The 20,489-nt window shown below is 41.9% G+C and overlaps 1 protein-coding gene across 1 annotated transcript in view; it reads left to right on the top strand.

The window, feature by feature from the left end:
• Window positions 1-20,489, top strand: part of LOC309548130 (autism susceptibility gene 2 protein homolog) — a gene marked incomplete at its 3' end in the record, with an annotated part of 1,398,280 nt that overhangs the window by 824,157 nt on the left and 553,634 nt on the right. Inside the window, exon 4 of the mRNA XM_082248095.1 lies at window positions 14,098-14,133. Within this exon, the coding sequence (XP_082104221.1) occupies window positions 14,098-14,133 (36 nt within the window). The remainder of the gene's footprint in view (window positions 1-14,097; window positions 14,134-20,489) is intronic.

The following is a 20,489-nucleotide window of genomic DNA, read 5'->3' as shown; positions in this document are numbered from 1 at the left end:
AGCCGTCCCACAATGTGATATGGAAATACTCGCGCCAAGGAGTGCAAAATAATGTGTGTTGGGAAGCTGCAATGTAATCAGGTGCACTAAAAGTTGAAAATTAAAAATTAGTGATCTAGGATTGTGAACAGAAAAAAAGCTTACTGCGCTACCCTTTTAGCTAGTGAACAGCTCTTGGTATGGGTTGTTGATTGACAAAGTGCAGTATAGTGAATAAAAATAAATAAATACGTAAGTATGGATCACTCCAAACTCAAATGTAAAGTGCAAAGATACCCATATGACATAAAAAGAAATGTATAATAACAATATAAGTATAAATATCAAAGAATGGTGCAACAACAGCATACATTAAAAATATGACTTAAAAATGGTGACAGTCCGTTTATCGTGACTAAAGTGCAAAGTGCTGGATAAAAGTCTCTTGTGCAAATTTCAAACGGTGGTGACTCCTGTGACCCTTTGATCACCCTCCAGTGCTCGAAGGTAAGGTAGCCCACTTACCAGATAAGGTGGATTCTTATGGCGTACGCCAAAAAGAATCTATAAACGCTTGTGTGTTTCTCCTAACAATGCACTGCTCAGGTGCAGTGAATAAATTACTGACGTCAGTAATTTATTCACTGCACCTAAAGCAATGGATTATGAGGCGACATCAGAGCCCTATAAAAGAGCTGTCAAACTCAGCTGTAAACTCAGATAGAAGTTAGTTAGCCAAAGAGAGTCAAAGGTTAATCAGCTGGCGCAGTGGCTTAGCTGGTAGAATAGCAGGCTTGTAAATGAAAGGCTATGAGTCTCAATTACCAGACTAGCGGGTGATTAATATTAATTATGGATTTTAATTAAAACCTATTAATTGTCCAGCCCCTTCTGAAGTGACGTCAGTCATTTATTCACTGCACCTGAGCAATGGATTATGGGGCGCTGGTGATGTCAAAGCCCTATAAAAGAGCTGTCAAACTCAGAGAATTGTTAGGCAGAGAGAGTCTTAGGTTACTCAGCTGCCTTGGTGGTGTAGCTGTAACAGGCTAGCAAGTGAGAGGCTGTGGGTTTGAATCCTTGGCCAGCGGGTGATTAATATTCATTTACATTTAAGCCTTTAAAATGAGGACTTGTGATTTTTCATGTTCGTATGTTCGCTAGAACATTTCCCCTGTTCGAGATGTTCTGGTGCAAACCGAACGGGGGGTGTTCGGCTCATCACTAATGGTAGCAAGCATAACAGTTCAACGCATACTATTTTCATGCTTGGTGAACAGATGCTTGGCTCTGACGTCATCATGCCTGCTAAATGAGGTGGAACATTATTTACAGACTTTTACTAGAGTTGAGCCAACACCTGGATGCCCAGGCTCGGGGGGTTCGGCCGAACTTGAAAAAAAGTCTGGGTTCGTGACCCGAACTTAACCCAAACTTTACCCCGATCCTGAACCCCATTGAAGTCAATGGTGACCCGAACTTTTGAGCACTAAAACGGCTCTAAAAAACATGGAACGGGCTAGAGGGCTGCAAATGGCAGCAAAATCTTCTTAAGCGCATGACAAATGTTCTGCAAACAAATTTGGATAGGTAAATAACTTAAAATAACATAAAAAACATAAGAAATAAAAAATAATCATCTTGATCTAGGAGGACGAGGCCCATATGGAGTAGGAAGTTGAGGTGGCGGTGGATGTGGCGGTGTAGGTGGAAGCGGCAGTGCAGGAGGACGAGGTAGCCAACACTGGTTTTTGTTTTTAATTTTAAATTTCTTTTTAAATTAGGGCACACCCCAAAAGAGTGAGAAAGATCAAAAATACAACAATGGCTGGGTAAGGCCGGTATACATGTCTATTCTTCACAAGGTACGGACAAGTCCTGTGGGATCCATGCCTGGTTCACTTTAATGAACGTGAGGTTGTCCACATTTGCTCTGGACAGACTGCTGCGCTTGTCTGTGATAACGCCTCTAGCCGTGCTAAATACACATTCAGATAATACACTGGCTGCAGGGCAGGCCAGCACCTCCAAGGCGTAAAGGGCAAGCTCAGGCCATGTGCCCAATTTGGAGACCCAGAAGTTTAAGGGGGCAGACCCGTCATTCAGTATGTGTATAGTATGTAAGGAACTGTATATGGTATATGGCAAGGAATGGTGATGGCGGCAGGGTTTTTTTTTCCCCCTTCTGGGTTGAGTCTGGCCTTGGAAAAGGTATGTGTCCCTGGTTGTGGGCCGGGGTCTCCCAAAGCTGTCTAAGTTCTGAGACCTTCTGGTAGGGACGGGGCTGCACTGGTCTTGCCAGGGACTGGGATTCTGAAAAGCCTGTGGTGTATGTATCCCTGGAGTGGCAGTCCATTATTCACGGTGGATGGCAACACTATGAGTATGGCACCAAGGACATTGCACTTCCTACACACGTTTTTCACACCTGCCTCTAGGGCCGGGCCTTTTGGTCAGGAGTCAGGACCAGAGGAATTTTGTATTCCTGGCCGAAGGGCCTGCCATAGTATTGCAACGTGGCACTAACCTTACACTTCTCCACTATCCCTTTCCCCACTTTTATGTGTTGAGTGTCTCACATTTAGTTTTTTTTATTGTGGCGGTACACTTTATTTTGCACAGCGTGATTAGTAGGGTGTAGGTCCTTGGGCCTGTCTTGGGAGGGGGTGGATATGGCCTTCTGGCTTTTTTCACCCTCTCTCATGGGGTCTCTCTTTGGGAGAGCCTCACCTAGTACTTGGGGTGGTCTGTTTCAGCAGACCTCCTAAAGAACGCGGGTGCCTGGTTTCGGCCAGGTTAGCCAGTGTAAGTACTCCAGTTCCTGTGGGGGGATCAGGGTCAGGGACCATGTGTACACCCTGTGCACTTTTTGTGTTTAACTTTTTTGGTGTGCGCTTTTTTTATGCACCCACCGGGTGATAGTCTGAGTGTGTTCACACACCCCACGGGCTTAAAAAAACAAAAAAACAAGCAGCTGGTGGTCCTGGTTGTTGTGGCGTGCCGACAAAGCTTTTCCACATTTCATACATGCTAACCCTGCCTTCTGAGGTGCTGGCGGTGCCCTGGCTGTGTTGGCGACCTCCTCCTTTGCCTTCGCCTTGTGCTTCCACTGTGCCCCCGCTGTCAGGTGGGAATGCCACCAGCATCGCTTCTCGACCTTTTGGCTAAGATCAAGTGTAGTATCTGTTGTTATCTGTTATCTGGGTGCCAACCTGCTGTGCACATGGTTCCTCCTCCTCCATCTCCTCATCCTCCACCTCATAATCCTCTAGAACTGTGCCCTTGCAGGACAATTGTGTACCTGGCGTTTGTGGGTGCAGGAACCCACCCTCGGAGCCACTTGTGAATGACTGCCCTGAAAGCCTTGGAAATGATCACTGCTCCGGATGCGGGGGTGGTAGAGGATGAGGATGAGGAAGCGGAGTAGGAGAAGTTAGCAACAGGAGGCAAACTAAAGCTTCCTGCAATCTGTTTATTGAATAGCAGAATAGAACAACAGTATCTAAAAGGGTGTATCTCACACGTACAGATACAGACTAAGCCGCAATGTAATATCTTTCTTTCCCCTAAATGGGTGTTTATTGAATAGCAGAATAGAACAACAGTATCTAAAAGGGTGTATCTTACACGTACAGATACAGACTAAGCCGCAATTTAATATCTTTCTTTCCCCTAAATGGGTGTTTATTGAATAGCAGAATAGAACAACAGTATCTAAAAGGGTGTATCTCACACGTACAGATACAGACTAAGCCGCAATGTAATATCTTTCTTTCCCCTAAATGGGTGTTTATTGAATAGCAGAATAGAACAACAGTATCTAAAAGGGTGTATCTCACACGTACAGATACAGACTAAGCCGCAATTTAATATCTTTCTTCCCCTAAATGGGTGTTTATTGAATAGCAGAATAGAACAACAGTATCTAAAAAGGTGTATCTCACACGTACAGATACAGACTAAGCCGCAATTTAACATCTTTCTTTCCACTAAATGGGTGTTTATTAAATAGCAGAATAGAACAACAGTATCTAAAAGGGTGTATCTCACACGTACAGATACAGACTAAGCCGCAATTTAATATCTTTCTTTTCTCTTAATGGGTGTTTATTGAATAGCGGAATAGAACAACAGTATACAACGGGTGTATCTCACAGTAACATATGCAGACTAGGCCGCAATTTTTTTTTTCCCCTAAATGGGTGTTTATTGAATAGCTGAATAGAACAACAGTATACAATGGGTGTATCTTACAGTAACATATGCAGACTAGGCCACAATTTTTTTTTTCCCCTAAATTAGTTTTTATTGAAAATCGGAATAGAACAACAGTATCCAACGGGTGTATCTCATAGTAACGTATGAATGAAAAATTTTTATTTTTCCCTTTAATTAGTGATTTTTGAAGAGCAGATTAGAACACAGCAGTTTCTAAAGGCTTTATCTCACAGTAACATATAAAGGAAAAAATGGAAAAAAAAATTTCCCTTTAAATTGGTGATTTTTGAAGAGCAGATTAGAACAGCAGTGTCTAAACGCTGTATGTCACAGTAAAATATGATGGAAAAAAGTTTTCTTTTTTTTAAATCCAGATTAAGCAGACACATATGCACTGAGCTTGCATTACATGGCCGCTGCACGCTGCACGCCGCCAACCTAACAGACTGATAAAAGTTTTTTTTTCTCCCTCCTCCTCACTGGGCTCATGTCAGGGCAAAAAGATCATGCACTGCACCTCCACACAATAAAATCGATGTAGATCGCTGTCTGATTAAAGAAGATTCTTCCTATTCTTTCCCTGAAAGCAATCTCCAGCCTGTCCCTACAATAATCTCCTATCTCTCCCTCAGCAGCATCAGGAACCTCTCCCTACAGTAGTTAGAGCAGAGAGACGTGCGGCACTACGTGACTCCAGCTTATATAGTAGCCATGGCTGTGATGGCTTCTAAGGGCACACTAGTTAACCGCTTCCATACAGAGCAGTTTGACACCCTTCCTGCCCAGACCAATTTTCAGCTTTCAGCACTCTCACACTTTGAATGACAATTGCTCAGTCATGCTACACTATAACCAAACAAAATTTTTATCATTTTTTTCACACAAATAGAGCTTTCTTTTGGTGGTATTTGATCACAACTGGGGTTTTTTTTTTTCGTGATATATGCAAAAAAAGAGCAAAAATTTTGAAAAAAAAACACTTTTTTTTAGTTTCAATTATGAAATTTTGCAAAAAATAAATTTTTCTTCATACATTTGGGCCAAAATGTATACTGCTACATGTCTCTGGTAAAATTAACCCAAATTAGTGTATATTATTTAGTCTGTGTGAAAGTTATTGAGTCTAGAAGCTATGGTACCAATTACTGAAAATTGATCACACCAGATGTACTGACTGCCTATCTCCTTTCTTGAGGCCCTGAAATGTCAGGACAGTACAAATACCGACCAAATGACCCCTTTTTGTAAAGTAGACAGTCCAAGGTATTTAGTAAGAGGCATGGTGAGTTTTTTGAAGTTGTAATTTTTTCCCACAATTCTTGGGAAAATGAAGAAAAAAATTTTTTTTTCTTTTTTTTCCCACAAAGTTGTCAATTTATAAGCTATTTCTAACACATAGCATGTACACAGCAAAAATTACACCCAAAAATACATTCTGCTACTCCTTCCGAGTATGGCGATACCACATGTGTGAGACTTTTACACAGCCTGGCCACAAAAAGAGACTCCACGTCCAAGAAGCACATTCAGGCGTTCTAGGAGCATAAATACACATAAAACTTTCTTACTACCTATCACACTTTTCAAGGCCCTAGAGCACCAATACAATGGAAAAGTCCACAAAATGACCCCATTTTGGAAAGCAAACACTCCAACGTATATTCTATGAGGCATAATGGGTCGTTTGAACATATCATTTTTTTCCACAGGTTTTTGGAAAATGTGGGAAAAAAATGAAAACTTTTTTTTTTTACACAAAGTTGTCAATTTATAGGATATTCCTAACACATAGCATGTACACAGCAAAAATGACACCCCAAAATACATTCTGCCACTCCTCCTGAGTATGGCAATACCACATGTGTGAGACTTTTTCACAGCCTAGCCATATAGAGGGGCCGAACATCCAAGGAGCATCATCATGCATCCTAGCCACTTGCCTAGGCCTATTTTTGACATTTGGTGTTTACAAGCTAAAATCAGTTGTTTTGCTAGAAAACTGCTTAGAACCCCCAAACATTATATATTTTTTTTTAGCAGAGACCCTAGAGAATAAAATGGAGATTATTGCAATATTTTTTATCACACCGTATTTGCGTAGCGGTCTTCCAAACGCAATTTTTTTGGAAAAAATTCACTTTTTTTAATTAAAAAATAAGAAACCAGTAAAGTTAGCCCAATTTTTTTCCATAATGTGAAAGATAATGTTAAGCCGAGTAAATAGATACCCAACATGTCATGTTTCAAAATTGCGCACGCTCACGGAATGGTGACAAACTTTGGTACTTAAAAATCCCCATAGGCGACAATTTAAAAATTTCTACAGGTTGCCATCTTTGAGTTACAGAGGAGGTCTAGGGCTCAAATTATTCCCCTTGCTCTAACGATCGCGGCGATACCTCACATGTGTGGTTTGAACACCGTTTACATATGTGGGCGGGGTTTCTGTATGCGTTCGCTTCTGCGCGCGAGCTAACGGGGACAGGGCGCTTTAATTTTTTTTTTTTTTTTTTTTTACTATTTATTTTATTTATTATTTTTTATTTTTACACTGTTTAAAAAAAAAAAAAAAAATTGATCATTTTTATTTCTATTAAAAGAAATGTAAATATTCCTCGTAATAGAAATAGGCACGACAGGACCTCTTTTTTGTGAGATCTGGGGTCAAAAAGTCCTCAGATCTCACAAGTACACTAAAAGATAGAAAAAAAAAAAAAAAAAAATAATTATAATATAAAATGAAAAAAAAAAAAAAAAAGGACCTTTAAACCGGTTGCTAGGCAACAACATTTTCCGTAGCTCCGGTCCTCCAAGACCATAGAGTCAAGTGAGGGCAAGCTTGCCCTCACTCGACATCCTGTCTGTGAGGATTCGGGACCGGATCGTTTTCCCCTCTGCCGGCGGGTCCGGTAAGCGGGGAAAAGGACCGGAACGCGTCGGGAGGGGGGGGGGCGCCTCTTCCGCCATCCCGGAAGGGTGATCCCACGGCGAATCCGCCGCTGGGACCACCCTTATCGGAAAGCCAACCGTCCACCGTTTAAAAAAATACCAGGGTTATGGCAGCTATCTGCTGCCATAACACCGGTATTTAGGTTTAAACGGAGGACGTATATAAACCTTTTTGGACTTGGACATGGTGGCTGTATGAAGGGTGACAGGTACTCGGGTACTTTGTTGGGCAGGTGACAGGTACTCTGGTACTGATGAGCAGGTGGCAGGTACTCGGGTACTCCGATAGGCAGGTGACAGGTACTCGGGTACTCTGATGGGCAGGTGACAGGCAGGTGATAGGTACTGATGAGTAGTACTCACTGACTGATAGGTGATAGGTGATACTGTACTGATGGGTACTGATGATCAGTACTGATACGTGATAGGTACTGATGAGTACTGATGAGTAGTGATGGGTACTGATGAGCAGGCGGCAAGTACTTGGGTACTTCAGGCGTCAGGTACTCTGATGAGCAGGTGGAAGGTACTCGGGTACTCTGATGGGTAGGTGACAGGTACTCAGGTACTCTGATGACGGGTACTCCGTTGACAGGTACTCAAAGTACCTGAGTACCTGTCATCAGAGTACCCGAGTACCCGTCATCAGAGTACCCGAGTACCTGTCATCAGAGTACCCGAGTACCCGTCATCAGAGTACCCGAGTACCTGTCATCAGAGTACCCGAGTACCTGTCATCAGAGTACCCGAGTACCTGTCATCAGAGTACCGGAGTACCCGTCATCAGAGTACCCGAGTACCTGTCATCAGAGTACCCGAGTACCTGTCATCAGAGTACCCGAGTACCTGTCATCAGAGTACCCGAGTACCCGTCATCAGAGTACCCGAGTACCCGTCATCAGAGTACCCGAGTACCCGTCAGAGTACCCGAGTACCTGTCATCAGAGTATCCGTCATCAGAGTACCTGAGTACCTGTCATCAGAGTACCCGAATACCTGTCACCAGCCCATCAGAGTACCCGAGTACCTGTCATCTGAGTACCTGATGACAGGTACTCGGGTACTTTGATGGGCTAGTGACAGGTACTCTTTATTGGGGGGGGGGGCAATCAGTGTGTTTGGGGTGCACTGTACTTGGTAACTAGCTGTTACCACAATCTCCTCCTCACACAGGATCAGTGTGTGAGGAGGAGAACACGGTGACAGCTAGTTACCGTGTTCTCTGTTGACATTTGTGACCGGCTGTGATTGGACACAGCCGGTCACGTGGTAAAGAGCCAATTTCATTGGCTCTTTACCTAGATCGGGGATCGACTCTGTCCGAGGGACGAGCCTCGTCCCCGATCGCTGCTCTGCGCGCCCCCGGGGGCGCGCATTGCAGAGAGAACGAGCGGCTCGTGCTGGAGCCGCTCATGTGATCGGCTGTGATTGACACAGCCGATCACGTGGTAAACAGCCAATTTCTATTGGCTGTTTACCTTGATCAGTGATGGGCTATGTCCGAGGGACGAGCCTCATCCCTGATCGCGCCGCTGCGCGCCGCCGGGGGCGCGCAGTAGCAGCTAGAACGGGCCGACGTCATATGACGGCGGCCCGGATCTAGACAACCACTTTGCCGACGTCATTTTACATGACTCGGTATGGAAGTGGTTAAATGCCCTGCAGCTGTTGAAACCACGCCCCATTAAAATCGTGCCAAAAGATTAAATAAATTACCGAACAATGGACTGTATCCTGAACATACAGTAAAATGTTCGGGTCCGGGTCCCGAACACCCAAAAGTCCGGTACGATCCCGAACAATACAGTCCGTGTTCGCTCAACCCTAGCTTTTACTCTTCAGATGTTTGCGATTCCTTTTTTGATCCAATAAATTAGTGGTTTTAAAAAGTAATATGTTATGTAGTCTGTCTGCTTCCTCTTTATGTTTGTGGCCATATTTTTATGCTGAGACTACTGTGGATTCCTATGAGTTAACTATAAAGCAGGAAGTCATATCCAGTCATATCGAGTGGAATTGTCATTGTCACAAAGCACTGAGGATCTTATACAGTGGTGGTCATATCCATCTGGTAAGGAGGTGATGTACATTATGGTGATGAGCACTAAAGTGGACACCATTTGTTGTATGCAGTGGTAAATTGGATTTTTCACTGAAAGTGTGGATCTTTTTGTTGCACAAATGTGTGACTTTCCTTGTCTATAGAATACATGTATTGTGAATTATTTCACACAAGTTGCTTACTAAGTTTAGTATTGAGGGTTTGATTTTTCTAAAATATACAGGGATAGCACATATTTTATTTTTGATTTTATTTTTTCATTATGTGGACTAAGCAGCCTTTTTATCTGCCCGCCAAAGTGAACCTCTGATTGCTGTAGGTAGCCATACATTTAGTGGCAGTATTACTGCTGCTACTAAATGAGACTGCTTCCCACTTGGGACCATGTATCTACCCCCCTATTGGTGACTGAGGTACTGGTGGTCCTAGCTGAACTGAATCCTGGCCACCAATGAAGGATCCCCTGCCCATAAAGCTGCCACCTGGGGGATTTCCTCTTCACCAGCTTAAGAAAACAATGAGGTTGAGGGTGCTAGCTGATTTAATTAATCAAATATGGTCATGAAATTGTAATTTATTTTGTGAATGGTAACCTGGTGTACTATGTACCCTTTAAACATTTATGTAATGGAGGTGGATATCAAGGTGCTCCCTTATCTTAGAGGGTACAGATTCCAAGAGTCCCCCAAACCCATACATATAACAGGCAAGAGATTAGGGCCCTTGTGCCCATCAATATGGGTACAGGGTTCTTTCCAAAATGTCACCTTATTTTCCATCTCACAGGGGTACCATTTCACAGTTAAGCCCTGTTTAAAGCAATGCTTTGCACTAAATTGAATTTTTTTTTATTGGTTCATGTCCCTCAAGGAGGTGCCCAGCTCTCTGCGGACTTAGTTGGACAATTTTATGTCTATTAGCCTTGAAAATGTAGATCACTGACTTTCAAGACTCCCCTCCCATCAACTTCAGTAGGGTTTTCATTAACATTCACAATTTGCTGACTTTTCAATGTGTTTGCAAAATATGCCTGCTAACTGAACTTAAGAGGTTGTAGCCCTAAAAAAAAAAAAAAAAAGATCCTGTTCCTTAAAAGCAAGTTAAACAGCATAGCGGTTGTGCTGTCTAATTTGTCTCTTTCTATGCTGTAAAAAACCTGGTTGATCAGGCCTGTTCCCATGTCCTCTATGTGAACTGACCATGGTAGTCATGGCTGTTGATCCATAATACCATGGTTAGTTTAGGTGCCTCCATCATCCCGCTGTGCTAGAGTCTTTCCTTTCTCCACCCTCTCCCTCCCTGTCTGTCAGTTCCTAGTGTGTGAGCAATCACCAAGCCCACCCCTTCCCTCCCCTCCTGCCGCTATTTTCTGTGGCAGTAAAGTCAGTGAATAGCATTACTGCCAGATCCTCTGTTATAACAAAGTTTAATACACAGTGTCAATGTTTTTTTAAAAGTGATGCCGCTAAATACTCTATTTCAGAGCCTTGTTGTGCGGTCACATGACCTCCCGCCACTCTCCTCCCCCAATCTAAAGACTACGGCAGGAGGGGCTGAGCAGGCAGCACAGAGGTCATGTGACCTCCAAGCTGATGTCAGAGGGGAATCTTAGCTCCTCCTGCTGTAGTCCTTAGTTCGGGAGAGGAGAGCAGCAGAAGATCACGTGAACGCACAGCGGTACCCTAAAATAAGGGATTTAGCAGCATAATTTTAAAAAACCTTGACCCTGTGTATTATACCTTGTTATAAAAAAGGGTCTGGCAGAATTTACTGACTTTACATCCACTTTAAGCACATTCACCCATCACTAATGCAGAGTATGAGACAGCAGTATATGTAAGTAAAATAAGGCTTTGTGGATCCAATCTGATCCCAAAGGTGGACATTTTATTATTTTCTTGAGATCACTGGGAGAGAGGCTTTTTGACACAAATGGCAGCTGTTTTGCCATGAAAAAAGAAAAAATATTTGGATGATAAACTTAACCAGCTAAATCTTGCACCAAATAGGTGAGAAAAAATGAACTTATTGAAGAATGATTCCAAGAATAATAATGTACAATAACTCATACTGGCTGCACATGAAATCTCTTTCTAGAGCCAAGGGCAGGATACATATTTTCCATGATGCTAAATGTTAGAGTTGTTTTGTTTTGTTAGATGTGTATTGCCATCGAAATGTTTGCATTATGTTCTCACTGACAAGCATATTCAGTAAAGCAAAGTGTACAGTGCAGTGACCTATAGTACGCAAGCAGATTTAATTAGATATTTTATTTTGTGGATTTCCTTAACCACTTTAGCCCCGGAGGATTTGGCTGCTCAATGACCAGGCCCTATTTTGGGATTCGGCACTGCGTGACTTTAATGGACAATTGCGCAGACGTGCGACGCTGTACCCAAATGCAATTGACGTCCTTTTTCCCCACAAACAGAGCTTTCTTTTGGTGGTATTTGATCACCTGTGCGATTTTTATTTTTTGCGCTATAAACAAAAAAATGAGCGACAGTTTTGAAAAAATAACAATATTTTTCAAATTTTTTTTATATGAAATTCTCAAAAAATGTAATTTTTTAGCATTTCCGGCCGATTTTTTTTCTGTTACATATTTTTGGTAAAAAAAATTGCGATAAGTGTATTTTGATTGGTTTGTGCAAAAGTTATTGTGTTTACTAACTACGGGAAAGATTTATGTCATTTTTTTTTTTACTAGTAATGGCGGCAATCTGCGTTTTTTTTTTTTTCGCGGGACTGCAACATTGCGGCGGACAGATTGGACCCCTAACTGACATTTTAGACACTTTTGGGGGTACCAGTGACATTACTACAGAAATCAGTGCTAAAAATATGCACTGTTACTGTAAAATGACACTGGCAGGGAAGGGGTTAACTGTACTGGTGACCAAGGGGTTAAATGTGTCCCTAGGGGCATGATTCTAAGGGGGGGGGGGGTGGCTTGTGAAGTAACATGCATAGCCTCTGTGATCACTTCAGGGAGAATGACAGACGGCTGTGTTTAGATCAGCCATTTGCCCTTCTCTCTCTCTCTGCTGTGGGAGATTGCGAGTGGCCAGCGGCCATCGGAGCCACTGGTCACACGCGCTGGCTCCCCAGGTAATGAGCGGGGGCGGGAGCGTACCACCAGCGGCGCGCGTTCGCCCCCTACAGTCTTCTGAGCGAGCGAGGTAGGGCTATGTTGCTTTGCCCAGCAGCGGTAGAGTGCCACAGTAAATGGACGGTGGGCGGGGCGCAAGTGGTTAATGTAAACAGCAATCCCTTGGTTGCTTTGGGTTACAGCACTGGCTTATAGCACTTTGGCTTTTTTCACTGATTTCTATAAGCATTTGTGCACTTAGACAACAGTCAGTTGGCATGGATTATTCTCCAAATGAATTACCCGCAGGCCACATAACCAGTTTGAGTCACACAGATTTCAAAATTGTAAACACAGCATCAGCAACAGAAATCAGATTTTAGTTTGAGCGATTCATGGCGGTGTATTTTGGTACAGTATTTTGTATGCTCACAAAGTACGCTGTGCATTTAACACAAATGTGCTTCTCTGGTCCTGTCACATAGAACCTAATATCAATATCTTGGACTAATAAATGGTAATAGACCATTCTGAAAATTGCATCCTCATGTTTAATTGAATTGACTAACGCCATGTAAACTAGAGAACTCTATATTTCATCATGAAGGAAACCTGTCTCAAATATGTGTAGTTCAGATTGAGCATATAATAAAATACTTTAGCAGACGTTGCCTTTATTGTAAATCACACATTAAAATGATCAGAAGATGCAGCAGTATGGGCTGCTGACTCTTCATGTGAAAGCCAAGATCTTCCCTGATACCTTTAGAGCTTTCAATTGGTCAAGGATACCACCTACCATATTAAATGGCTCATGAAACACCAGGAGGTGGTGGGTATTAGCTCACCATTAATGGAGAAGGTTGAGATTTGCATATACATTTACTGTAAGTGACTACATTTGTAGATTTGTTAATGTGCAGTTTTAGTGAAGGTAACCTCTGTTTATGCATTTTTATTGCAAGAATATGAATTGCCCAAGTTGATGATCTGCTTACTTATGTGATTTACTGTTAAACAATTCACTAAAGGCAAAATCATGAAACTAGTAGAGCAATAAAGGCATGTATTTCATTATATTAAAGACTGTCTCTTTTGATTATAAATTTGCCATAGAAAAATATTGTGATCTTATCGTAGATGATGAGGTAGCTCAAAGTTTGGTAATTTTAGAGTCTGCGGCTGCCTGATGTTTTACTTCCCTGGCTGTGCCTACACGTTCTTCACATCTCAGACTACTAATTATGTTTACAACATGCCTCATTTTCCTCTGACCCCCGGGAATCAATTGGCAAGCAGGTCACACACTGAAAAAGTCATCCAAGCCCTGTAGGATTTGCCTGTTTGAAGTTAGTCTGTTCTTTTCTCCCTCTTGCCACTTTGTGGCCACAATACATAGTAACTTGGGATCAGGGCAGTGAATGTCAGCAAGTCAGGGAGGCAGTTTGATGAGTGTCTGCTTAGTCTCAGTGCAGGGCGAAATGCCATCATTACCCAGCTGCCTGTCAAATAAATTGGCAATTACAGCCACAGCAGAAGCCTGGAATTCAGTACATAACACATTGCCATCCCCAAACCGCTAAGAGATTTAAAGAAGGAGGGGAAGTGAGGGAAGGGGAATTAAGCAACGTTTTCCTTGTTCCAGTAGCGACTGACAAGGACCAACATGTCGGTGGTGTGATATGGTGATGAAATAATATGGAAAGTGCTGGTAATGAGCTGTGCAGATTGGAACGTGTTAAAAACACAACACTAATTTTCCACTTTATTTTTCTGTTCTGTCTTTCTATTGCAGAGCTCAGCTGCCTCCAGCCTGGGAACTGGCTACTTTGTAAGTGCAACTTTTTAGCAGCATACTAAGAGTGACTGATGATATTGCATTTGTATTGTGTCAGAACAGTTCAAGATAATCAGGATGTGTAAGGTGAAAATGTCATGTTCTTCCTCGTTATAGATAGGAACTGACTTGCTGATATATTGTTGTATAGGCTGTGTTGGAAATGTGGAATTCCTGAGTATCAGGATAACAAATGTAAAAGCAATGTTTCTTCATGTCTCATTGAAGTGTTTTATTGTGCTACAAGTCTTGTTCCATGTAAGTAACCTTTCATCCGACTCAACTTTTTTCATCTTAAGTCTGAAAGTTCCAGTGTTTATTCTCAGCAGGTAAGCGTGTATATGTTCCATCATATTGATTTGAGCATGGTGTAAGACACTAATAAACAAAAATTTTTTTTCAATGTTTCGTTTTTAACTCTACACCTCAAATAGTATTTAAATGAAATGATACATACACACATCTGGGTGCAGCTCTATATAAGCATATGTGTGCTATGTTTGCTAAAAATACACTTCATTTGATATATGTGTTGGTCACTTTAATGCTTAAACTTCTAAATCAGGTGTCTCCAAACTATGGCCCACCAGTTGTTCATGAACTACAATTCCCATCATGCCTAGTCATGTCTGTGAATGTAAGAGTTTTACAATGCCTCATGGGACGTGTAGTTCTGCAATAGCTGCAGGGCCATAGTTTTGGATATCCCTGTCCTAAACTATTAATATACTAATTTAGACCAAGAAAAAATGTTGTTATTGGTTTTTGTGGTCACACATGCAACTAATGTGTGCTGTAAACTTACGTTGGAAGACACTAATTTATAAGTATCAGTATAAAAAAATGTATCTGAGACCCCTTTTAAACACAGTTTGGTTTGAAAAACATGACTCTTGTGAGGATGCATGTTTGCTATTGTTAAGAACTAATGGTAGCTTAAAAGTAACTGTATGTTAGGGGAAAAAAACTACAGGATCTATTTATAAAAAAAAAAATAAAAATGCTGTTCGTATGTCTCATCATTGCACAGCCACCAGAAATAAAATTTCTGTAATGTGTCTAATATGTTTATTTCCTATGATTATTATCTTCATCTAGTGGCCATAATACTGTATTTTCCTGAATTCCTGTAGCCATTAGATAAAGCTGTATTAGATACATGATGAGGATTGTTCAGATTGGCTGTGCTACTTTTTTTTCTTTTATGTTTTATAAATATACCCCTTAGTGTCAGATAGCTCTGGGCTGCCTTGCTAACAATAACTTCACTACCTGATACTTCTACAATGTCTGTTTTGCTGGGTAAGGTTTTAAAGCAGTGCTCTCTGCATTCATTGCTGTTCATATTATCATTAGCACTGGACAATGTGCTCAACCTACAAAATCTGGGCTAGGCCATTTTTCCTTTTTTTTTTTTTTTTTTTTTTTTTTTTTTTTAGGCATTTATGTAAAACTGAAAATGTAAACAGCATTTTACTTACTACAAATTAACGTCAGTCTCAGCCCTCAAGAAGCTTATATTCTAGGGTCCCTATCCCACACGCATACATACATGCACATACTAGGGCCAATTAACCAATCTGCATGTCCTTGGAGTGTGGAAGAAAACCAGTTTACCTAAAGGAAACCCAATCAAGCACAGGGAGAACATGCAAGCTCCATCCAGATAGTGTCGTTGAGCTAAGGTCTCCAGTGCTACAAGGTTAAAGTCACTAGGCAACTTTGTGACCCCGAACTGATTATAAGATCTTTCCTCCTTTTTATATCAGCATGCTGACACAGGTAATATTGGATGAGCAGTGCTGGAGGCTGTAAACACTGAACTGGCTATTCAGTGCAATAGAAACATTAAGGAGGCAGCAGGCACTGCAGTTATTGCTAGCAAGGCTAGTCTTTCTGATGTGTACTTGTCTAATGCACTGTTATCCTTTAAGCTGTAAGCATATGCAAAATGTTTAGCAAGCTACACTTTAGCATAGGGAGACACGTTATCTTGCACACAAGGCAATTAAACGAACTATACACTTTCTGGATTTCCAAACTCCGTGAGGGATTTTGAGTCTAAAACTATGATAAAGAGACATATTTCAAGACTATCCATCAACAATGCCTAAACTAAAATGTGTCACTTCTGGGTAAAAACAATGAACTACCTCTAATTAAACAGTCAATTCAACTGACAAGCACCAAGAGTTCAGCACTTTTTTTGGCTTGGATTTAAAAAAAAAAGACAAAAACCCTTTTTAGCAGGTTTTTTTTTTTTTTCAGTAATGCAGCATACAGAGCAATTATGGCAATGGATAATGGAATTATAAAGTAAACACCAGCAAAAATGCAGATTTTAGATTATTGGAAATGTTATTGGGTGGTATTGTAGAACCAAGTTAATCTTCATTGGTAATACATGCAAATTATTTAAATGGTAACATAAATGCTTGACTGTTTTCTAAAATAACCCCCAAATTCCATCTCATCTACAGCACTCTTGTATGGCTGTCTCAAGCCTACTTCATACCAACTTCACCAACAGCTGTGACTTCATGCTCAATGTAAATGCATACTTTGCTGAAGAATAAATTATTGTATCGTTATTCTATCTTTTTGATAACTGATGTGTGTTCACACAGGAGTAATCCATTATAGCGTTTATATTACATTCATATCAGATATTAATTATCTCTTATTTCATAATGAGCATAACATGCAATTACATGAATCTTTAAACCAACATTATGTTCACAAAATTCAAAGTAGCAAAACAGAGCAGGCTGTGTGTGTATGCAAGAGTAATCAGTGTCATTTTCATACATTCCTATTTCAGAAGCTTAGTGAACATAAGAAATGCCATCTGTTACTCTTTTCCATGATACCGAACTGAGGTTGGTAACTTGGAAAAAGTCCCAACTCCTGGAGAGTCTCAATATTTTCACCACTTCTAAACCTTATAAATATGTTCTGTTTTCAAGCGGAGAACTTATTAAGGAACTAAAACATTAAAAAAGCCCTGTAGTGTATTTACAGGCAGAACACTGAGACAGTCAAATAACATTATGATCATGCCCTGTCTGGTTCATAATCTATTTTTGTACTTGTTGATTTACTGGTATGGTAGATGCAAAGGTGAGAATGAGGGCAGAATAATGAGCTCATAGCTTGAAAAAAAGCAGTTTGTATTGACAAACCAGATTTGAAAAGGACCTGGTGTGGCCAAGGGCAGAATGGCAAGCTGCAGGCTTGTGAATCAACTGTAGCAGCAGTGACTGGTAGCAATCCAGTTGAAACATCTTTTGATCCAAATGTAATGTAAGCAGGTAAAGCATACAGGAGAGTGTGCAACTCTACTCTGAATTAAAGAGCAGTGCAGCATCTTTGGCACACCATCACAGGAAGCTGAATTTTGTGTACTTTATTACTTTTTTGTTACTGTATACAGCATATCAATGATATTAAACCACCAACAAGCACAAAAAGTAATCTAACCTACAAGTAAACACTTTATTATGGAAATGTAAGATTCCCTGTTACTGTTTGGAGACACCCTGGGATCTCTCACCCCCCCCCCCCCCCACAGTAAACTGCCCCTCTAATGGAGAAATGTGCTACCAGTGGGTATATCATTACTAAGATTCTGTCATAAACAGAGCTTGGCAAACGGTTCGGGCCAAGCAAAAGTTAAGCCCGAATATCGCCTGGTCACCCATTCAGTGAACACCAGAATTTGCATTTGACTGGTAGTTGACCTGCCAACTTCCTTGCAATGCACTGCGCAATGCACAGTGCATTCTAAGCCCTGATTGAGCAAAGCTTTGCCCAATCAGGGTGCAGTAAAGACCTGGTTGGTAAGGAGCAGGGCTGGGAAGCTGGCCGTGGCATCCTTAACAACCGATGAGTCATCAGCTTCAAAGGGCTTCCCCGCTGACAGCTGAATAAAAGAAAAACCTTGCCGACAATAAAAAAGTATAAAAAATGTAAAGAAGATTCAGCGCTGAATTAACAAACAATGATTAGACCAGCAGCTGACACTCAAGGGCAATCCAACACCTTCAAAAAGACTCATAAAACATAGTGCAGCGCAGTCTTATGAACCCCGGTTAAGATGGATAAATATCAGATGGTAAAATCAACATTAAAATCAATGTAAAACCAATTCAATTGAAATCAATCCATTAAAACAGTTCATATTAAACAGGTGACAGTCAGTAGCTTAAGGTGATGTAGAACAAAGAGCAATATAGCAAAGTCCACTTGTGATCTGGTGAATAGTACTAACTGATGTGACTTCTGTGCTCACAAATTCCCACCACCACCAAGCATTCTCTGCCTCTCACCTTAATAACTCGACCCTACAGGGTCAAAAAGCATATAAATCTCCAGGGAAACTCAGCAACTACTCCTCCAAAGATCAAGGATCTCAGCTTCCAGCCCTCAACTAGCAGGTAATGAGACCGCAATCCTTCACTGCAGAGCATGCGACTAATAAACACTTCCAGGAATGTCCCCCTGACATAGGAGTAAGAAAAGAAATCTAGTGCTCTCTGTATATAGTGCCAAGGATTTATTAAGCATACACAAGCAATGCACTTACATGGTATCCAGAGTGTAAAAGCGTGACATTTTGCAGAGTGTGCAGCGTGCTGAGCAGTGCCGAGTTACTTCCTGGTTGTGTTCCAGCTGTAGGATCGTCTGACCAATCCCTGTACGCGTTACGTCCGGTGGGAGTGGACTTCTTCAGCGGGGATAAAGAATTCCTTTATCAAAAAATAAAGAAAACAATGTCCTCTGATCCATTCATCATCAATCACGACACTGCCGACTCGAAAAAATAAAATAAATGCTTCCCCATCAACTTAGGCAAACCGCCAAATGCCTGGCTTTCCCCTGGACAGTTCTTTTACAGGTAAGGGGCAGAGCCACCTAGCGACATCACCTGGTGGCACCGTCCCCCTTATAGCATCACCGACCGGTGCATGCTGGGTCAGTGATGTCACAAGGGGCAGTGCCACCAGTTGACGTAGCCAGGTGCCCCTCCCCCCCTGCCTATATAATAACTGTCAAAAGGCAAATTGTGCATTCAGTGGTTTGCTTTAGTTGACGGCGAAACAGTTTTTGTTGTTCTTCTTCTTTTTTGAGTCATGCGGTGGTGGCGACTATTGATTGACGATGGATCTACATCGGGGGGGACATTGTTTTTGTATTATTAATAAAGGAATTGTCAAAAACGTCCTCCTGGTTTTTATTTGTTTTTACATTTTTTTGGTGAATGTGTAGGGGTATGTACCCCACACTCATTCACAAGGGGGGGGGGCGGGATCTGGGCCCCCTTGTTAAACCGGGGGCTTCCAGATTCCGATAAGTGCACTGGCCACAGACCCCCCACAGCCACCACCCAGGATTGTTGGGAAGAGGTCCTTGTCCCCATCAACACGGGGACAAGATGCTTAGGGGTGGGGGGCAGACCCTTCTGCCCCAAAGCACAGCACATTTTGAGGGCATGTGGCCTGCTATGGTTCAGAGGGGCACTCTGTCATTCCCCCCCCTTTCCTACCCTTTCAGGCTGCATGCTTGAAAAAGGGTCTGGTTTAGATTTTGAGGGGACTCCACGCCATTTTTATTTTTAAATGTTGGCGTAGACTTCTCCTTAAAGAGGTTGTAAACCCATATTACTTTTTTTTTTGCAACCTGTAAGAGAAACAAATAATGAGCTAGTATGCATCGCATATTAGCTCATTATGAAATACTTACCTTAGAACGAGCCCCCGCCGTTCTGCCGCTCACCTGTATGACGGGCGACATGTCCAGTCACGGCACGGGGCTCTGAAGAAATGGCACCAGCGGCCGTTCCTTCAGAGCGCATGCATATAAAAATTGATGAGAAAGGAGTCGCGCTTAGTAGAACAGTCAATAAATCCCATAGAAGAAAAGCAGCAATGACTGGGAATCACATCACAGCCACATTCAGCCTTGATGGGTATACAGTTCATGAGAATGCAAGGTAATTTCACCCAGGTGTATGTTGCAGACAGACGCTTGTGAAACCCTTCACCACATATAGCCTCTTACCAGAGAGAGACGGGGCATACACGGTAAGTAGTTAGAGGACTACTTCGCCTGTATCCAGCAAGTCAGCTCCGGTACGAATCCAATCATCCGGTCTTCACCAATGTAAAGGATGTGCTGACACTTTAAGGACCCGCTCTCAGAGTGTAATGTGGAAAAAGACAAAAGCGGCCCATAGCGTGATACTGTCTAGATATTTTATTTGGTAGAAAAAGGTATTGCACTCACCCAAATACAATAGCATCAAGCCTCTAGCCACATCATGGGCAGTAGAACGGTGCAGGGTACTTCCG

This window comes from Pelophylax lessonae (assembly GCF_965119305.1).
Source record: "Pelophylax lessonae genome assembly, chromosome: 2".
NCBI classification, from domain to species: Eukaryota; Metazoa; Chordata; class Amphibia; order Anura; family Ranidae; genus Pelophylax; species Pelophylax lessonae.
This window is presented reverse-complemented; position numbering and strand designations above follow the sequence as displayed.